Source organism: Nuphar pumila, chromosome 7, assembly GCF_984573655.1.
Source record: "Nuphar pumila chromosome 7, dmNupPumi1.hap1.1, whole genome shotgun sequence".
Classification (NCBI taxonomy): Eukaryota; Viridiplantae; Streptophyta; class Magnoliopsida; order Nymphaeales; family Nymphaeaceae; genus Nuphar; species Nuphar pumila.
In genome coordinates this window covers 127,107,580-127,127,201 of record NC_143255.1, presented here as the reverse complement: position 1 = coordinate 127,127,201, position 19,622 = coordinate 127,107,580, and the positions used below count along the sequence as shown (strand labels likewise).

At 39.1% G+C, this 19,622-nt stretch overlaps 1 protein-coding gene across 6 annotated transcripts; it reads right to left on the bottom strand.

Annotated features, from left to right (window-relative positions):
• Positions 1-5,052: 5,052 nt before the first annotated feature.
• LOC149833422 (uncharacterized) lies at positions 5,053-18,977 on the bottom strand. Of its 6 annotated transcripts, none has more exons than XM_090015111.1 (14): positions 18,878-18,977; positions 18,259-18,332; positions 17,485-17,559; positions 11,320-11,398; positions 10,107-10,174; positions 8,152-8,253; positions 6,742-6,831; positions 6,569-6,643; positions 6,441-6,473; positions 6,276-6,356; positions 5,930-6,010; positions 5,798-5,863; positions 5,677-5,721; positions 5,053-5,591 (listed from the first exon to the last, which is right to left on the bottom strand). In XM_090015111.1, exons 1-14 carry the CDS (start codon positions 18,918-18,920, stop codon positions 5,412-5,414), a joined length of 1,092 nt encoding a protein of 363 aa, XP_089871237.1. In that variant the 5' UTR covers positions 18,921-18,977; the 3' UTR covers positions 5,053-5,411. The 6 variants fall into 6 exon arrangements, with proteins under 6 accessions (XP_089871237.1, XP_089871238.1, XP_089871239.1 ...); XM_090015112.1 differs by having other exon boundaries at positions 5,945-6,010; XM_090015115.1 differs by having other exon boundaries at positions 5,453-5,581.
• Between the last annotated feature and the right edge of the window lie 645 nt (positions 18,978-19,622).

The window sequence follows — 19,622 nt, the reverse complement described above, 5'->3', positions numbered from 1 at the left end:
GTGATGGATTAAGGATAGATAGCGTTCGTCGCTAATACACATTTTCTTGTAGTGGAATGTGCAAAAATGTCGTAACGTGATGTGTAGCTCCAGAGTCCGAAAACCATGCTCCATCATCAAAGTGATTCTTTATTGTTGCATTGTAAGCCTCTGAAGTATTCTCTCTCTAAAGCTTAAATACTTTTCACTGTAGAGCTTCATGTTCATGTTTTCTATAGGCTTGACATGTTGTACGACGTTGAGAAGCGATGCGACCTTGGTTGCCATGATCATAATAGATTACCTGAATGGACCGGTTGTTGGAATGCTTGATTAGACCTATTAGACTATTGTTCTCCTCTTCGCCTGGAAGAGTTGAACCAGTTTTGGTTCTCACATTTTTCTTGTGACTAGTTGGGTTTTTTGGCCAAAAAAACAAATTGTCCATAGAGGTTCTGGATCTTCTAGCTCGTTTAATTGAGCTTCATGAACTAACAACATCCCCAATAAATCATTAGGTGAGACTGGATCATTGCGAGTGTTTAACACAGTTCTTAGGGAGATATATTCACTCAGGGGTAGACCGACTAAAATATGCGTAGTAAGGTCTTCATTTGAAATTGGCTTTCTTGCCATAGTCAACTGATGGGCTATACTTTTGGCCTTATGAAAATAAGCAGTAATATTGTCATTCTTCTTTTTCAATTTTTTAGTTGGGATTTAAGTTGTACTCGGGCTTTAGAGTGAGCAGCATAAGTTTGTTTCAGTGTGTTCTACACACTATAGGCCTATAAGTGTCAGTCAAAGAAAACAAGTTCAGCTTAATAACAACTGATCCATCATTTCCCACTCCTCAAGTTTCGGGTTTTTCCATGTCTCTTTATTAGGATCTATAGTAAACATATTCGGATGGGATTTTGACCCATCCACAAAACCCATTAAATTATAGCTTTTCAATAATGGAATAAATTGAGATTCCCACAGTAAATAATTGTCTAGACAATTTTACGGATAAAAAAATGTCGTAGACTAGTTGGAGCAGGAATAAAAGAGAAAGGATCGTTTGAACCTCATGCATAGTTGTTTTCAGCCATTATAAACACTGAAACACAGAGAGAGGATGATGCACTTGCAGAAAGAAATGTTTGAGAAGACAGATCCTCAGAAGCCACACGCAAGATCAATGAAACTCTCATACCATGTAAAGTAAGCTCAACCCACACAAACACACAATTGCACAGGATTTAATGTGGTTCGATCCAAGAAGGATCTCCGTCCACGATGAATGGATTTTTCTCTCTATCACACACCAAAGATAAGAGGTTCCATTAAATATTTATAGATTTTACAGTGTACACGATTTTGAGAGTCCTAGTCATTACATGATTTTCCCTGAGCCTGTCACAGTCTTCAACTCAACATAAACTACTTTGTATGTGGTAGGACTTTTTACATTTTTTAGCTTCTTGACATTTAACTTATTTGGAGATATCTCGTCAACAACCTTATCCAGTAGGGACCACTTGTTGCATATCTGGTTGAACTCTCTGCATTTAACGTGTTCACCCTCTCTCTCTCTATATTGGACTCTTCATAAAGATGGCTGCACTCCAGGTAGGAGGAGTCTTCTGAGAAGAAGCCTGTCTCATTAGGTTTAGCAGGACTCCTATCTGCATCCAGAGCGAGTGTGTGTTACTATTGTGATTTGCATTAGTAGGTTCTTGAGAAAATCTATTTTTCACATGGTGTTGAAAACATTCCTTCATATGAAGTCAAAACATGGTGGGGGCTTGACTTTTAGGTTGAATTGATATATCCAGCCTTGTGGTTTCCAAACTAAGTGAAGTCGTAATTCCAAAATGGATTTTATGCCACTTGGGTTTGGGTTCATATCTGGATCCAAATCTCAACCCAGATTTTGTTCAAATGAGGGACCAAATGAAGTTTAGACCCATATGTAGATTCTATATAGCCGATGATTTGCTTGGTTTATGTACATGTTTGTCACACATCTCATATTGTTTAGAGAGAGAGAGATTTCTTACAAAGGAGGCATGCATTTCTGCCGAATCAACCGGTTTAATTTCAAATTTTCAAAACACACCACCAACGTTCCCCCAGCTCTATCACTTCCCACAGACACAAATACAAGCACACCCCGCATAACCTCAAAGAGAAGAAGAAGAAAATATGGCAGCAAAAGAAGGCCGAAGAAAAGAAACAGAACTCGATAAACGCTACAGAGAACTCGAGCAATATTGGACATCCGTGAAGAACTCTGGCTTCTCTCGCTCACGTCGCACCAACTCCATCTCGCAAGACATCAACAACCTCCTAGACTCCCCCCAAAGGCAACTCCTAGCTTCTCTCCAACAGGACCACTCTCCTAAAGAGAAAAGGCCGGCCAGAAACAACACCATGGTGATGGAAAGGACCCTTGCAGATGACAGGAGGGACACGATAGACGGGAGCAAAATCAAAGGCAAGAGGCAACTAGAGTCGCTTGACAACCCTGCTGATGCCCATATGCAGAACAAGAAGGAAGTCTGCAGTAGCGTTTGCTCTTCTGTGCTGGTGCAAGAGAACGAGTCAAGATCCAAAGGAGTGTCGTCGTCTGTGACGGAGGAACTGACGGTGGGGATCCTGCATAGAGATGATGAGGATGGAGAGGTGGTGGAGGAGAGTGTTGTTGGTGAGAGGGAGAGAACGGTTTGTGATGATGGTGGTGGAAGGTTGATGGTGAGGATGGGTTGGCTTGTTGTGTTTATGCTGTTGATTGCTGTGGGGATCATCGGTATGGCCAGTTTGGATGGTGGGGAAGAATGCCAAGGGCTAGTTCCCACTTGAAAAGTCTGTAGGCATTGGTTTTGTTTTTCTTTAATTTGTTCAATTGGAGCATACCATTTTCTTGATTTTGTTGATAGAAATGTTATCTTTGAGATTATTAACATGATTTGATGGATGAAATGTAAGATTGTGTATGCGTGCGAGTGAGTGTGATGAAAAATAGATGAGAGAGAGAGAGAGAGGCTTGTACCCACACAATGTATATCCAGAAATCAGTTATTTAGTTTTAATATTGATGATCGCCCCACTAAATAAGGGGTTCAACTAACTAGAGTTAGTTATGTGACTTGTGTCATACGCATCACAGATCTCATTATAGAGGATTTATCTCAACAAGAAAATGTTTCAGGCTAAATTTTTATCCTAAAACTATATCAGGACAAACTCAGCACATTTTTCATTCAAATTTACAATAAAAAAATCATAATAATTAAAAACCATGATAAAATTGCAATGCATTGGAAACAAATGACGTTAAATTTTTTATCACTATGAAAATTTTTGTGGCCAAATAAATGGGCGATATTTGTAACTACAGCATACTCATGTAGCCCATGCGGATGGATAATTAGGACATCATGATGATGGTCAGACCATACTGGAGGTGCATCATGCAACAACGTGATGCTCATAACGGTGGTCATGAATGAGGTGGTGGTGGTGACAATGTCGACGTAAGAGTTGCACATGCATGGGGATGAAGTAGGTGAAACGTCATGTGAACATGTGTGGTAGTCCGCACATTGTGATTGTGGTAGATGGCGTTGTGGCAGTGGTGCTGGTAGCCAACAATTATAATAATTTTGTAACGCATGATGATGACGACGACGATGATAAAAATGGATAATGAAGTCAGACCCAAGGGGTTTGGTCATAGAGGGGGTCTTAGCTGCTAGATGGGGTGGTCAAGGTTCCATTCCCAGAGGCAGCGGCCCCCGTATATAAAGAAGGGCAAGGGTATTATGCCCTTGGCAGTGGTTTTGCTGTTTCTCATGGACAAAAAAAATTATGGATAATGAAGTCAATGGATGATGTTAGCACATTTGACAATCAAGATGATAAATTAATATATAGTCATTTTACTAGGGATGTCAATGAATATCATTCTATTTAGTTGCATTTGGCAAGCCAAACTATATCCAATTATAATCAAATGTGCATATGGACTTGATTTTTTGCTACCAAATCCGACAAATATCTGAATTTGATGGATATTAAAATCTATTTACATGTAAAAAGCATGTCTGCTCTGATCTGTCCACCATCCGAATCAGAATCCAAATTCAAATCCTTTTAGCCAACATCCAATTAGCCCAATATGGTATTGGACTACATCTGATCCAAATCCAACCTGTTTACATCCCTACACTTCACTGAAAGCTCTTATCTTAATATATAATATTTTTATTAGGGATGTCAATGAATCTGATTTTATCCAGTATCCAACTAAATTGGATCCAATTTAGTTGCATTTGGTAAGCCAAACTATATCCGATTATAATCAGATGTACATATGGACTTAATGTTTTGCCACCAAATCCTACAAATATCTGAATTTAATGGATATCCGAATCTATTCACGTGTGAATCTGATATAACCTGTCCACCATCCAAATCAGAATCAAAATTCAAATCCTTTTAGCCAACATCCAGTCAAATATGGTATTTCCAAATCGGATCCGTTTACATCCCTAAATTCACTCGAAGCTCTTAAGAAGATCTCCCTCACCTACAACCATCTAATTATTAGGTTATGATTTGGCAACAAGCTTTTAGTGACCTATCATTCCCCCCCACTGGCTGTTTTCTGTCTCAAAATTATGGGTGTAACATTGAAAACACCAATAACGGGAAGACACTTGTCATTCCTTAAGTTTCATCTTCTTGAGGACGATCAGGTTGAAGCATAAAACCTTCAGTCAAGTAAAAGACAAATATGATGCAAGTAGGCGTGGTTTGATTGTCTATTGAGAGTGGAGTTGCACTTCTACACGGTTTTAGCGGGGCAACAATCGCTTTAAGGATGATACCTATGCGCGCTTCCAAACAAAATTTTTGACGAAATTCTGATTGTTATCTCAGATGAGCTCTCAACAATAGTTGTAACAAAACTTCCTCATGCCTCGCGTTCTAAGACTTTCCAGAGTGACAGAGTAGGTGATTATGCCTTTTCACATCTCCTGGTTATGGTGCAATGACAAAATAAATGGATATCTAGAAGTTCTCTGATCATTCTTTTCCTTCTCTGTTCCTCTTCATGGTTCTATATCTTACATATTTACGGAATGCACTAACATCATTATGCCTTTCCACATCTCCTGGTTATGGTGCAATGAGAAAATAAATGGATATCTAGAAGTTCTCTGATCATTCTTTTCCTTCTGTTCTTTCTCTTCATGGCTCTATATCTAACTTACCTATTTACGAATGCATTAACATCATGATGCATTTCTGTACCATAAATTGTAGTGTGACTGAATGAACTACAAATCTACAAAATTCAACCCTGTACTCGGAATGCAGCAATTCCTGGCTAAGCTGACAGCAGATGACAAGGTTAACCACAATGGGCAGCAATACGTATGCTACTTGAAGGAGTACCTAGCGCTGTGAGTTCTTGTAAGGAATGATGCATTCAAACCAGGGAACTTCCATCCTGAACGGTTAGAACTTGAGGATGAACTTGGTGTATCGCTAGGCGATTCTGAAACAAGGAGTCCATTTGGAAATCCCGACTCTGACGCCTTTGTCAAATCTGAAATTTCCTGCATGTAGGTAGAAAGTAAACCATTGATGTGTGGAAGTAAAAAGCAAGTAGAGAAAATATTGTATTCGTCAGTTTAGGACAACCTTTAGACCAAATGCAGAAGTTGCATTTTGCAAAGGCCGAGAGACCTGAAAATGAAGTAGTCAGTAGCTTTGACCATGAGAAGGTACAAGTCTAGAAGAAGCGGTAAACGTGTTTACTAACCTTTGGAGTATCCTCAGATGTAGATGCCGATTCAAGTGCTAGCCTTGGAGATGGCAAAGATATAGTCTAACAGAAAAATTACAAAGCAAATCAGAAAATTTTAGCAGGAAGCATAACATAATGGAGACATACCAAAGTAATATTTACCCTAGAGGTCGATGAGAGTACAGGAGGAGGTTCAAGAGCCGGCCTTGATGAGTTGGAAGGTGATCCCTGAAGAGTTCCAATAGCAGATTCAGAAAAAGTGCAGACATAGTGCCAACAAATTTACAGTCCATCCCCATGGACCACTTGGGCACCAACCCAGGAAGAATAAATTGCCAGTTTATGCAGAATCTATGGTCACACACACACACACACACACACACACACACACACACACACACACACACACACACACTAGATCTCAGCCTTGCAACCATGCACAGGAATCATCAAAGAGCAATTCCTACAAAATATTTGAAAAGAAACAGCAGACCTGAATTAGTTCTTCATGCCTTCTTTCTTCCAACTTCTGTACAAAGACGCATAATTGATGTACTCCATTGTTTGTGAAATCCTGAAACACATTTAGGTGGAAGTTGTAAAGCATTAACTTTTGCTAATCTCCATTAAGAACATGATGATTCAACAGAAATGGAACCTGTTTCTCTTCTATTCTGCCAATTTTTGTTTCCTGATAATCAGGCAGACAAAGATGATCAGCACACTTGTCATCATTAAAATACTTAACTACTAACTTAAACGTGTAGAATGAAGACAGCAACACACCAAACATTGGACAGCACGATGAACAGATTCAATGTCCACAACGAAAGTGCTTAGATCGCCCCGCAATTGAGAAACCTATCATCACAGACGTGGAATATTTAGTGATCCACAATCTGATAAGCACAGAATGAGATATTTGATTCAAGAGCACAAAGGACTCGAGCAATTCATACCTCATCTTTGGTAGCAGCAGTCAATGCAGCACACTCATCCAAATTTACATCAACCCGGTCAATTCTTGATGATAAATGCCTTTTTGCTGCCTGCAAATACATGTGACATGGTAAAGAAATGTGCTATTGGAAGCTGGTAGAAATTGGCAACTAAATAATTAACAAAAGAAAATGAAAATTAACTTTATTTCTTTTTTTATTCATTCAGAAAATAACTGAAAAAGGAATTTTAATGGCTAAACCCTTCTTGCAAAAATTCCTTCCTCCTTGTTGAATGTTGAAATTACCTCCTTCATAACTGTTAAACGGAATGTGTTTAAATTGACCAAGGACAGGGAAAAGCTAGCATTCCACTTGCGCTACCCAGCTTGGATATTTTTCTTTAATCCTCTTCTGAACAGAAGACAAAGTGAAGAGCTTGAGAGAGATACAAACCATCTCTTCACAATTTGTTGTGCTCTAACTACTTCATTCTATACTTTAGATTGAAACTTCCCCTAGCAAGCATGTGGTCTTCCTAAATCCTCTGCGCCAATTTATTATGAAATTCCTCTCATAACACATTGTTGTAGGTTGTAATATCAGCTACTCCAACATAAATTAATTGACCTAACTAAAATGTATTTCTTCCCTTTATGATGGATCTTAAGTCATAACTCCTTCACAGTGCAGCTGTCTCTTGGGAGCCTTCCATCATTCCACAAAGTTCCTACTTAATGGTTCTGATTCCATCAGTCTTTGCACGAAGCCTCTCATGTTAAGTAAAGTCAGTTAATCCTATTAGGTGGAATAAGGAACTTAGAGAATTCCATATTCACTTTGGTAGGGTTTCAGCCCAATGGCTACTTCAACCTCTTAGATAGTAAAGCTAGTTTTTCCATCCTCCAGCAGGGGAAAAAAGAAATAAAAAGGAAATGGGAAATGCTGGATACAGCTTTAGTACCATGAGACAAAAGAATTCATGATCGACAGAATGGTTGTTTTGAACTTGCTGGAATTTCAAACATCAGCAGACTTCTAGCAAAGTGTTACTATATTGGAACACAGCCCAATCTAACAAAATTGGAACTTGCCCAGTTCAGTCTTTGAAGACTTTGATTCAATCAGATAACATCACCTGTCTCAGTTTTGTGGTTTTAAAACCCAGGATGCATCTGAACTCATCAAATTCCATGCGACTATTAACTGGCCACCATTAGACAGAAACTAGGAGAAATGCTATTTGAAATTATTATTTGGAAGTTTCATGAGTTTCATCGTCCATTAGCCACAAGCTACAATTAGATACCATGGCATGAATAACCCTGAGTGTTGCAATCTAATATATTAGACACATGGATGGAACACACATCCAGTGTTGACATAGTTTCTCCAAGGAAATTGCGGCTCTAGATTTAAAGGAAACCATACCGACAGAGAAGATGAGACTTGATCGAGCTGTTTACCGATGGTTGTGCAAGCATCAGTGAAGCTGCGCCTTGTGGCAAACATCAAGTCAGAAAGTTTCCAACCCTGCAAAAATTTGCACAAGCAATAAATATAGAAATTAATGCAGAATAATAGGAACTAATTTATTTATATAAACGTCAGTGTTTTCCTTTGACCAAAGCTGAATTGCCAATGTCAAAATAATACTGCCATGATTCCTGCAAAGGACTGTTAGGTCCTTGCAAATGGAATTGCACTATCATATCTTAACTAAATGACAAATCATGGGCAATCAAAGAAGGGAAGGCATGAAAACATGAACAATTGAGAACACTAGCAAGCATCAACAATAACAAACAACAACAAATAAACAAAGGGCTTGCAGCAGCAAGCTCATACTGTCAAATAGATCCCCTGTTCAAGCATGAATAAAGATAAACAAGACTTGTGAAGCATATTTTCATCAATATATAGGTAAATTCTTGAGCACCATTACTACCTGGTTCATGTTAAAAAAGGAGTTCTAAGGTCAAACAATTAGTGGAAATTATGTGAAGTAGTCATTGTATAAAAGAACTTCTATCAATTAACTCACACATATACCTGAAATCAGCAATAAATATTCAATATACTAAATAATTGCATTTTCAACTTTGAGTCTAGAAAAGCACCATAATCTCATAAAAGGTAAAGAAATCTAATAGTTTGTTGTCATATTAAAACTAATGTTTATTGGCCAAAAACTGAGAACATAGGGTTGAATGTGATAGTTGGATCGGTAAGAGGCAATATCCTAATTGGAGGACCATTATTTGTCATTTTGAACCCACCAAGGGCTATTTCCCTGCCAGGCAAGTTCTTGAGCAAAAAACACTCCATTTTTTGGCTAGCTACCACATCATGTAATCCAACAAGCAAACAAAAATCCGACATAAAAATAGTAATCCAGCAAAATTGCCCACAACAAATAGTAGCAGAAACCTAGTCCACTGTAATATGAGAAAATGTCTTGTACACTTTAATAAATCATGAATATGACACACCCTAGTGTTTTCTAGAAGCCACCACCCTATCAATTTTTGGCCAGTCCCATGCCGGTCAAAAGAGAGGAGAGTTCGATTCATTAAGAAGGCCTAAAATGAATCCAAAACATAATGACCTATGTCACATAGGTGCACGTGCAGGTGCGGCAATACGGCACTTTAAAAAAACTTATATATATATATATATATATATATATATATATATATATATATATATATATATATATCAAACCCGGGTTTACTTTGACCCAGCTCTGAATCTGACTAAGTCAAAGTAAACCCAACAGACCCAGGTCCAGATATGGGAGAAGCAGAAGGTGTAAATTTCAACAAAAGATAACTCTTCTTTCCCTTCACAGAAAAACTATTAAAAAAAAAGAAATCTGAGGTTCCAGCTGTTATTGATTTAAATTTCAAAAAGAAAAAACATTAAAGGCAGGCAGGTTACAGCTGGTTGAGGATGACAAGTGTCATAGTTGATGCGACAATACAAGGGCCACATATCTTCCTTCCTTTGACAACCTTTTTTTTTTTTGAGATCTGAGATAACTCTCTCTCTCTTGTGACGTGTTTGCCACACCTGGTGTGGCACCCGCATCAACACCAGCGGGTGTGAGGGCCCTTTTGCCGAGTCCCTGTGACTTAGATAACAATGCAAACAAAGCATGCTACCCTGACTTTTTGGCCATGGCAAGGCTACATATTGAGAGAAAGCTTCACCCTTCAAAAAGGTACCAACTACCAACCCACTGTCTTTCAGCATCACCACATCACCATGGCCAGAAAACAGTAGAGCATAGATGATCTGTCATGTACATACAAGGGCATAACTCTCTCTCTCTCTCTCTCTCTCTCTCTCTCTCTCTCTCTCTCTCTCTCTCTCTCTCTCTGTACCTTCCACCAGATGTAGCCATATCCCACAACTCCAACAACAAGAATAGGCGTGGCATATGTCTGAGCGCCTGCAATCCAAACACAGTGATTACTTTATGTTGCAAAACCACTTATATGTAATCAAGGTTTACTCTGTGTGGTTGTGTGTGCATGCATGAAATACTGTGCATCTAAATATAGTAAGGCACTACACTATGGGTGGATCCATGGGAGTCAGAAAGCAGTGTTCCATTTAGACCCTCTGCCAAATTTCAGCTTGAACAAGTGCCAGAAACCAAATCTAACTTGTTGAGTGCACAACATCCTAAAAGCAGGAAGGAACAACTCCATCAATTAATGAGTTTAAAGGGCCGCAAACAGTATAGACTAGACGGCTAACGTTTTTGCCAAGGACCTCAAAGATCCCAACCTCACCAAAACCAAAAACTTAATGCAAGAGAGGTTGTGTACACCCAACACCACAATGCACAAAGAAAACAAATTTAATTATGTTCCTTGATAGAAACATGGGTACCTTCCATTTGTATCATACAAAGCAATTTGTTGGTTAACATAAAAAAGATTGAAATAACTAAGAAACTCTGAATATTTAGTAATTATTGAATCCTATTTATCAAAGGTGAGCAAACAGCAATGCTATTGTTTACAATGTTACTTATCACTTGAAGCTAGCTATGCGCAACTTCCCTGATTGGGAACCTTAGTGCATCAATATGTGTCAAGATCATGGTTGCCAGTTGAGGAAGCGGGAGCGGGAAGTGATACGGGAAGCGGAAAGCGAGGCACTTTCAAAATTTTAGGAAGCGGGGAAGCGTGGGACCACTTAGGACCGATTCGGGAAGCGACCTAGGAAGCGTCTCGGAAGCGACCTAGGAAGCGTCTCGGAAGCGAGGGGAAAGCGAAAAAAATAAAAAATACAAAAAGATTGAAAAAAAAACAGGGGAAGCGAGGGGGAAGCGTGGGGGAAGCGAGGGGGAAGCGTGGGGGAAGCGTGATGGGAAGCGTGCTTCCCATTAAAGGGAAGTGTGTCCCCCATTAAAGGGAAACGCGTCCCCCATTAAAGGGAAGTGCGCTTCCCAAAAAAAGGGGACGCTTCCCCCCACGCTTCGGAAGCGCGACGTTTCGCCCTTCCGAAGCGCGCTTCGGGGAAGTGCGCTTCCCGTTTTAGCTAGGCGCTTCCGGTAACCCTGGTCAAGATTGCAAATTTACGAACCTGATCTAGAACTTCCAGTTATAACTGTAACTGATCTTGAAGATGCAAACTGCTGAAGCTCTGCTCTTAAACTGTTTACCTGCAAAAAACAGCATAATTGCAACATAGCAGCATTTCTCAGCACAACTCCATGACATAAAATTGAATATATCTGGTGCGACCTGCAGGAAACTGATGAAGAGAAAATTACACCAAAAAAATCATGCAATGCAAATATGTCACTTGCAGAAACCAAATCAGTATGCGCTATCAAGGGAAAATCTTATGTTCAGGCTACTGCAAGATAGATTTGAGAGTACCGCTAATAATGGCGGGCAAGGTAATGGAAAACAAGTACTTGCACTAGTAAACATATGTCATTTGACAACAGGATGTCAAATAACAATTCTTCACCCTAGTGTGTTCAAGACGTTGAAAATCATATGAAGTCACTCAGAGAAGTACGTTCTTAAAATTTAAAAGATATTTTTGAATTTTTCACATATTATATGTTTAATTTCACACTGTTGACAGTCTGAAACCAACTTCCATTGTGCCAGCAAGTAGCTCACTTTAGCATGTCACTTCTCACAGTCATTAAAGTGATTGGAGTTGATGCCCACAGAAGTTCAAAGAAGACATCCAATGATCGATTGTACAACCAACAATCCATGTGTTGGATTGAAATAATTTAGACTCAGCCTTCAGCATAAACAACCTAATGACCAAAAATTCAGCAGGTTTCTGAAAAATAAGAAAAACTTCTGTTTAGAAAAGGTAACAAGAAAGGCTTTAAATGAATCAGTCCAATCAAGAAAAATAGTGGCCACAAGAGGACAAATCCACTATAAAAATGTGGTAGTAAAAGATCTTCATGAAATCCAATCTGGTTAACAAAAATTAAGGCCACTAGAGACTTTGATACAATTTCTGAGCAAATTTGAAAACACTGATAATGCTTTTGCTACTCACATAAATCATATAAAAAAAAAGTTTATCTTGACATTGCATAGTCTCCACAACCACTAATTAGGGTGTCGTTATCCTTTTCCTCCAAGATTTGTCTGCTCTCAATAAGCTTGAAGGCTGATTGCTCTTTTTCTTTCTCCTTAGGTTTTATTTATTTAATGTTGTGGAATAGAAAAGTTACAGGAGAAGGCATAACACAATCAATTCCTCTCATTAATTATTGTTGTGCCCAAGAAACATCTCATCTGTGTCACATGGGCACTTCATAGAGCCTACTGCATCCTACGGGTGCGACGCAGGTGTGGGTCAGCCTGCACCCAAGACTGTGTCCAAAAATCAATTTAGTCTACATTGACCTAGTCTATTTTTGTCCTTTTAGTATTAAAAAAATACACACAAAAAGAGGGGTTAGGGCACGAATCCCCCTGTTTCATATATTACATATTTTTTGTAATATATTTTTTGTATTTTCCTTTTTTTCGCTGGGTTTTGAACAGCCTTGACTAGCTGTTAGGACTAGTCTAATGGTTAGCGTGCTTCCTTCTTTTGTATATAAAGGGGACCTACCCCATTTGTAATGCATGCATTTTTTGTGCATTTCAACCTCAATAAATTATTTATTTTTCAAGTGTTTTTGTGTGCACTCTTTGGCCCTTAGTGGCTCTTGTACTTGTGCCCTAACTGGCATGTGATTGTGTGCCCTTAGTGGTTTGTGCTTGTAACATTTGTGGGCTTTTTCTCTACATCATTACCCCCACACCCCCTGCTCCTCCCCTATGCACTCCTCCTCAGCACAAGCTCCCTCCGGCGTGCAGTATCCAGCGAGGTAACTCTCACTCTCATCCTCTCTAGCGCTTCTTCCTCTTCCTCCACTCCTAATCCGAGTTTGGGTGATGATGAATTGATAACAATTGTTTTTATTTTATTAGTGTAAAATAAGACTAACTATATATATACACACACACACCCTCCCCACACACACGTTTTCTGAAAGTGCCGCATCTGCACCCGCACCCACACCTATGTCATGTACTGCTATGTCTCTCACTTCAACAACTTTCATGGCAATCATTACCAAAACTCAGCATGGGCTCAAATGCCTTCTGACTATGTCACATGGGTGCAGGTGCGGGCGTGCGGCACTTTCAAAAACATTGGGTGCGGGGGTGCAGCAAAAAAAAAAGAATATATATATATATATATATATATATATATATATATATATATATATATATATATATATATATATATATATATGTGTGTGTGTGTGTGTGTGTGTGTGTGTGGCAGGGGGTCCGGGGGTTCCGCCCAGCGCGGGTCCCGCTGACCCTGGGTGCGTTGACCGCACCCAGGGTCAGGTTGACCGCACCGGGTGCCGCACCGGGTGCCGCACCGGCACCCGCGTTGCGTCGACGCGGGTGCGGCACCTGTCTGGCCGAATCCCTGTGACATAGCCTTCTGAAATACCTAATGGTGAAAATATATCAGAAACAATCGATGGTTAATCTATTGCCCGCTTTGATGATAGCATCACCACCATCATCTGCTCTTTTTAGAAATTTAACAGTAGATACCTACTAAATGTAGCAAAGATTTTCAGACCTTCAAATTAAATATTTAATTAATTTGGTGAAAATGAAATTATATCAAATGACATCAACTCGGGATTTCATATAGGGTGATGGAAGCCTCATCAAATGAGGGTTCTCCTGGGAAATCCATCAGTAGATTACTGATCAAAAGATAGTTCATTAAAAATCCAAAGAATCTCTAAGACATGGACTGATATGGTAGGCACCATGATGTCATCTTTCAGGAAGGTCATGAACATATTGACCCATTATTAACAAAAAACATCATAAAAAGACATATTACTAGATTTCAGATCCTCTTAAGCAACAAAAGAAATTTTTCCTTTTTCAGAAAATATCAAAGAACTGTATGAACTCCGCCTGTGTATAACTGTTTAGTTATACACTATCGGTCCCAAGCCCGGATAAAGGAGGGTTGCGGTAGGCCTGTGACAGCCAGCATAAAAACTTACTCATACCCTATGAATATGAACCAATATAAGAATTTAGTTGGGGCGTTCCCTACTGAGCGACGCGTTGTACTCTATAGGCCCGGAGGTAGTGATAAATGGGCAAGGGTTGCTAGGTCGTTGACAACCTTAATGGGCATGTAGGCATTAGTAGGGATGGATTTGAGAGTATTCATGGAGGCTATCGTATAGGAGAAAGAAACGAAAGTGGAGAAAGGATGTTAGATTTTGGTTTGTCCTATGATATGATCTTAGCAAACACTTGGTTTAGGAAGAGGGAGTCTTACCTAGTAACATTTAAAAGTGGGGTTAATACGAGTCAGATAGATTTTTTCCTACTTAGAAAGAGAGATAGGGGTTGTTGCATCGATTGTAAGGTTATACCGGGAGAAAGTGTAGCTACACAACATAGAATCTTAATTTTAGATCTTAGAATTAGATAATGCCGCAAAAGGGATAGACATAGAATAGATCCTAGAATTAAGTGGTGGGCACTGAAAGGAGCTAAACAAGGAATGTTTGTAGAGCGGGTAGTTAAGGAAGTTGATTGGTGTCTCGAGGAGGATTCAGAATCTATGTGGAATAAGATAGCGGGTGGCATGAGAAAGGTGGCTAAGGAGGTATTGGGTGAGTCTAAAGGCGGTGCACCGCTAGGTAAGGATACATCGTGGTGGAACGAGGATGTCAAATTAGCTATTAAGGTTAAAAGAGAGTGTTATAGAAATCTAAGTAAAAATCGTGATAATGAGAATTTGGAAAAGTATATGATAGCAAAGAATGAAGCTAAAAAAGTAGTTCGGAACGCGAGGGATAAGGTATATAAGGAGGTTTATGACAAGTTGGATACCAAAGAGGGCAAGAAGGATATTTATAGGCTTGCAAAGATGAGAGATAGAAAATCGAGGGATCTGAGTATGGTTAGATGTATCAAAGATGAAACGCAAAGGGTTTTAGTCAAAGATGAGGAGATTAAGGAGAGATGGAAAGATTATTTTGATAAGCTATTTAATGAAAGTCATGCTCAAGATCTTGGAGACTTTTCCATTCCTTTTCATGAGATGAATTGTGACTTCATGCACAAGATTCAAAAGAAAGAAATTGCAGAGGCTTTGAAGAAAATGAAATCAAGAAGGGCAGTTGGCCCAGATGGTATACCTATCGAGGCTTGAAAATGCTTGGGAGAGAAAGGTTTAGAATGGTTGACAAATCTTTTTAACAAGATTTGGCGGACAAATAAGATGCCTAATGAGTGGAGGAAGAGTACTTTGGTGCCTCTATATAAGAATAAGGGTGATATACAAGATTGCACAAACTATCGTGGTATAAAACTCATGATTCATACTATGAAACTTTGGGAGAGGGTGATTGAGTCTAGGTTGAGGAAGGTTGTCATGATATCGGAGAATCAATTTGGTTTTATGCCTGAAAGATCAACTATGGAAGGTATACATCTTCTTAGACAACTTATTGAGAGAAATAGAGAGAGGAACAAAGATTTGCATATGGTTTTTATTGATTTGGAGAAGGCTTATGATAGAGTACCTAGGGACGTTCTCTGATGGACAATGATGAAGAAAGATGTTTCTCTCAAGTACATTAGTATAATTAAAGATATGTATAAAGTAGTAACCAATGTCCGCACTTGTGGAAGGGTGACAACCAATTTTCCTATAACGGTTGGGTTACATCAAGGATCTGCTTTAAGCCCTTTCCTATTTGCTATAGTGATGGATGAGCTTACGAGATCAATTCAAGAAAATGTGTCGTGGTGTATGTTGTTTGTTGATGATATTGTTTTGATTGATGAGTCTAGAGCTGCGGTTAATGCTAAGTTAGAATTATAGAGACAGACATTGGAAGCAAGAGGTTTTAAGTTGAGTAAGAGTAAGACAGAATACAAGGAATGTCGATTTAGTAAGCAACAAAGTAGTGATGGGAGTGTAGTGAAGCTTGGTGAGCAAGAAATACTGGTGGATGATTCTTTCAAATATTTGGGATCTATCATTCAAAAGTATGGAGAAATTGATGGAGATGTAAATCATAGGATAAAGGTTGGGTGGATGAAATGGAAGAGTGCAACTGGAGTGTTGTGCGATCGTAGAATGCCATTGCGGTTGAAGGGAAAGTTTTATAGGACGACTATTAGGCCCGCTTTACTATATAGTACGGAATGTTGGGCTGCCAAGAGACATCATATTCAAAAAATGAGTGTAGCTGAGATGCGTATGCTGAGATGAATGTGTGAAAATACAATAAAAGATAAGATTCGGAACGAGGAGATACCTAAGAAGGTAGGCATTGCACCCATTGAAAATAAGATGAGAGAGAATCGTTTACGATGGTTTGGACATATTCGACGAAGGCCTAATGATGCTCCAGTTAGAAGGATGGAGAAATGGGAAAATATATTAGATAAAAGAGGTCGGGGTAGGCCTAGGAAGACATGGATGGAGGTGATAGGAAAGGATATGAATGCTTTGAACCTCACCGAGGACATGGCATTGGATAAAAATGAATGGAGGAGAAGGATTCATGTGGAAGACCCAAAATGATTTTCTTTGTTGGTTCATATCGTCGACCCCCAATTGTTTTGGAATGAAGGCGTAGTTGTTGTTGTTTGTTGTTGTATCAAAGAACTGTATGAAATAAGATTCTAGTCTCATCTAAAAACTGAATCAGTCTCCATCTCTTCTCAATCTGGTTTACGTTCAATGTGATCATTTCCTGCTACAAGCTTGGCTATAAGTCGGTCAAATAAGACCAACATCAAAGATATAATGATGCAACTTCAACTACCTTTGAGATTTTATGTAGACCTATAAGGCTTTTAAGCTTAAAATAGAGGTACACCAAAGAACAAGCATATTCAGCTTAAGCATAAAGAATCATTCACCAATATTGGGTTACAAGGCTTCTTATAGAAACAAATGAAAATCACATCATTGTGAAAAAGTTTATGAGATGCAAAGAGCTAATTTTAGCCAAGAGTCATACCATGCAGCAAAAATTTCTGGAAAAAAAAGTTTATAAAAATGTAAAGAATATTTTTCTTAAGAGTTAATCCATGCAACAAAATTTTCTATGCAACGAGAAGAATTGTGAAAACAACAGAATCATAAGCAACAAAATCTAATCAAATTGCAAGAGGTGATAATATCTCAAGTGAAAATAGGAACCTGTGTCATCAGAGAATCATTTTGTGGCTTGGCCTTTGATGGTGAATCCTCCTGCTGAAGATGCTTGAAGGCAATCTAAAAAACAAAGCATACCAAGTTAGAACATTGACTGATGAGAAATTCATCAAAAGTTTGCTATACGGGTGATCAAAGAAGGAACTATATTCATCAGTTTTATGCAACACATTCCACATTAAGAAGGCTATATAGGCAAAATATTCACGCACCTGCAGGACACAAGTTTGAGATCCAAACTGCTTGTGAATAATGTAATTTAAGTGTATGTATAAGACAAATTGAGAGCACGACATGCATTATTGCTTGAGTTTGAGAACAATTACAAAGGAAATTCACAAAGTTACTAATGAAGCACAGTATTATACAGATGAAAACAATTAAAACTCGTAAACTATCGATCATTATGTTTTATCAGAAGTTACCAGTAGCTACATGAATAAATATGGCATATTACATCCAAGCCAAAGTGGCAATGGAATGCACTATCTATCGCATAACCATGATCGATCTCCAATGCATTATCTTGTTGGAATTCAACTTTTGCTGTCAATATAAGATGAAATTATCTCCATGCAATTGAAACCAGTAGCTTCCATTGATAGCTACACAAAAGAGTCCAACGAATTACATCATTTACGTAAGGTCGAACTGGCCTCACAAACTATCTATTTTATAATTAATCTAAAATACACTATATCGTTGGGATTCAAGTATTCGAGTCGGCAGTGCATCTTTTGATGCAATTGAAATGGGTACCTTCAGGGCGCCAGAAAAAAAGTCCGAGACTTTGGAGGGTCCACCATCCTTTGCAAGCACTGATCCAAGAAAACCTACAAAAACAGAAGTAAAGGCAAAAGATGAGTTTCATTCAGGCATTTTTCCACCAACAAGGGAGAGAGAGGGTTCTTATGGATAACTCCAATTCCTTTGAAGCGCAAATTCTTGGTGGCACTCCGTTCACGAATCGATGAAACCAACGACTCTCTCTCTCTCTCTCAAAAAAAAGAAACGAGGGGAAAAAGGAAAGGATCCAATTATAAAACCCCCATCGCGAAACCAACAAACTAAACAATCAAAACAAAACAGAGAGCAGCGATTCAACAGAGAAACACTGTATTCGATTCAACAACTGCAAAAATGTATCATCAACGAGAAAAGCACAAAAAAAAAGTTACAAGACAGTTAACAACCAACAACGAGAAAAACCCAAAATAAGAGCGCGAGTTTAACAGAGCCATCGTTCATTCAATAGCTCCAGGATCTTATTCGTTCCAATAACTCATCCCCCACACCCACCACCACCACCACCACCACCACCACCCACCCACCCACCAAACCCCACCCAAAAGAAAAAGTATCAAACAGAGAGAGATACCTGCACCGACGATGATGGTGAGCTTGCCCAAGGTGACTGCCATCGCACTCTTCACAATACCACGAGGCAACCCACCATCTCTCTGTGTGCGTTTTGGAGAGAGAGAGGGCTGCAGAAGTTATTGGGAGGGCCGGCGGACCCCCAGCTGTGAAATCTTGGCGACCCACCGCACCCAGGCACACGCATCAGCCCTAGCCCTTACGCCACAATGATACGGCTAAAAGGACACGAGACACGTTATTGTTTGTTTAATTTTTAAATAAATTGTATTCCACTTATTGATGACCAAGGGTTGGACATTGGGCCAGGTACCCAACCCGAGATAGGCTTGGCTCGGACTGCTTTCTACAGCCAAGGGTCGATCAAAGTCGGGCCCAGCTCGGCCCAATTATCTATAAGGGCTCAACCTGAACTTGATTATATCTGGGTCGGTGATAAACTCGATCCGCAGAAAAATTTTACGAAAATCAAAGAAAAGCAAGAAAATAATGAAAAATATAAAAAATTAGAAAAAATAACAATATTCAATCATCCATCTCTCAGATCCCTCACGTAACTATTTAAAGAAAATAAAACTTTAGTCCTACTTTTGAATCTAGGATAAATCCAATATCCAAACATAAAGATCTAGAAAAAATCTAACACTTAAAATGGATCCTTATAGACCCAGGTGTTCTGCTATGCTCCTGCATCAGTGGGGATTTTCTTGGCCTGAGTATTGGTTGGGCTTGCCGGGTCTTTATAG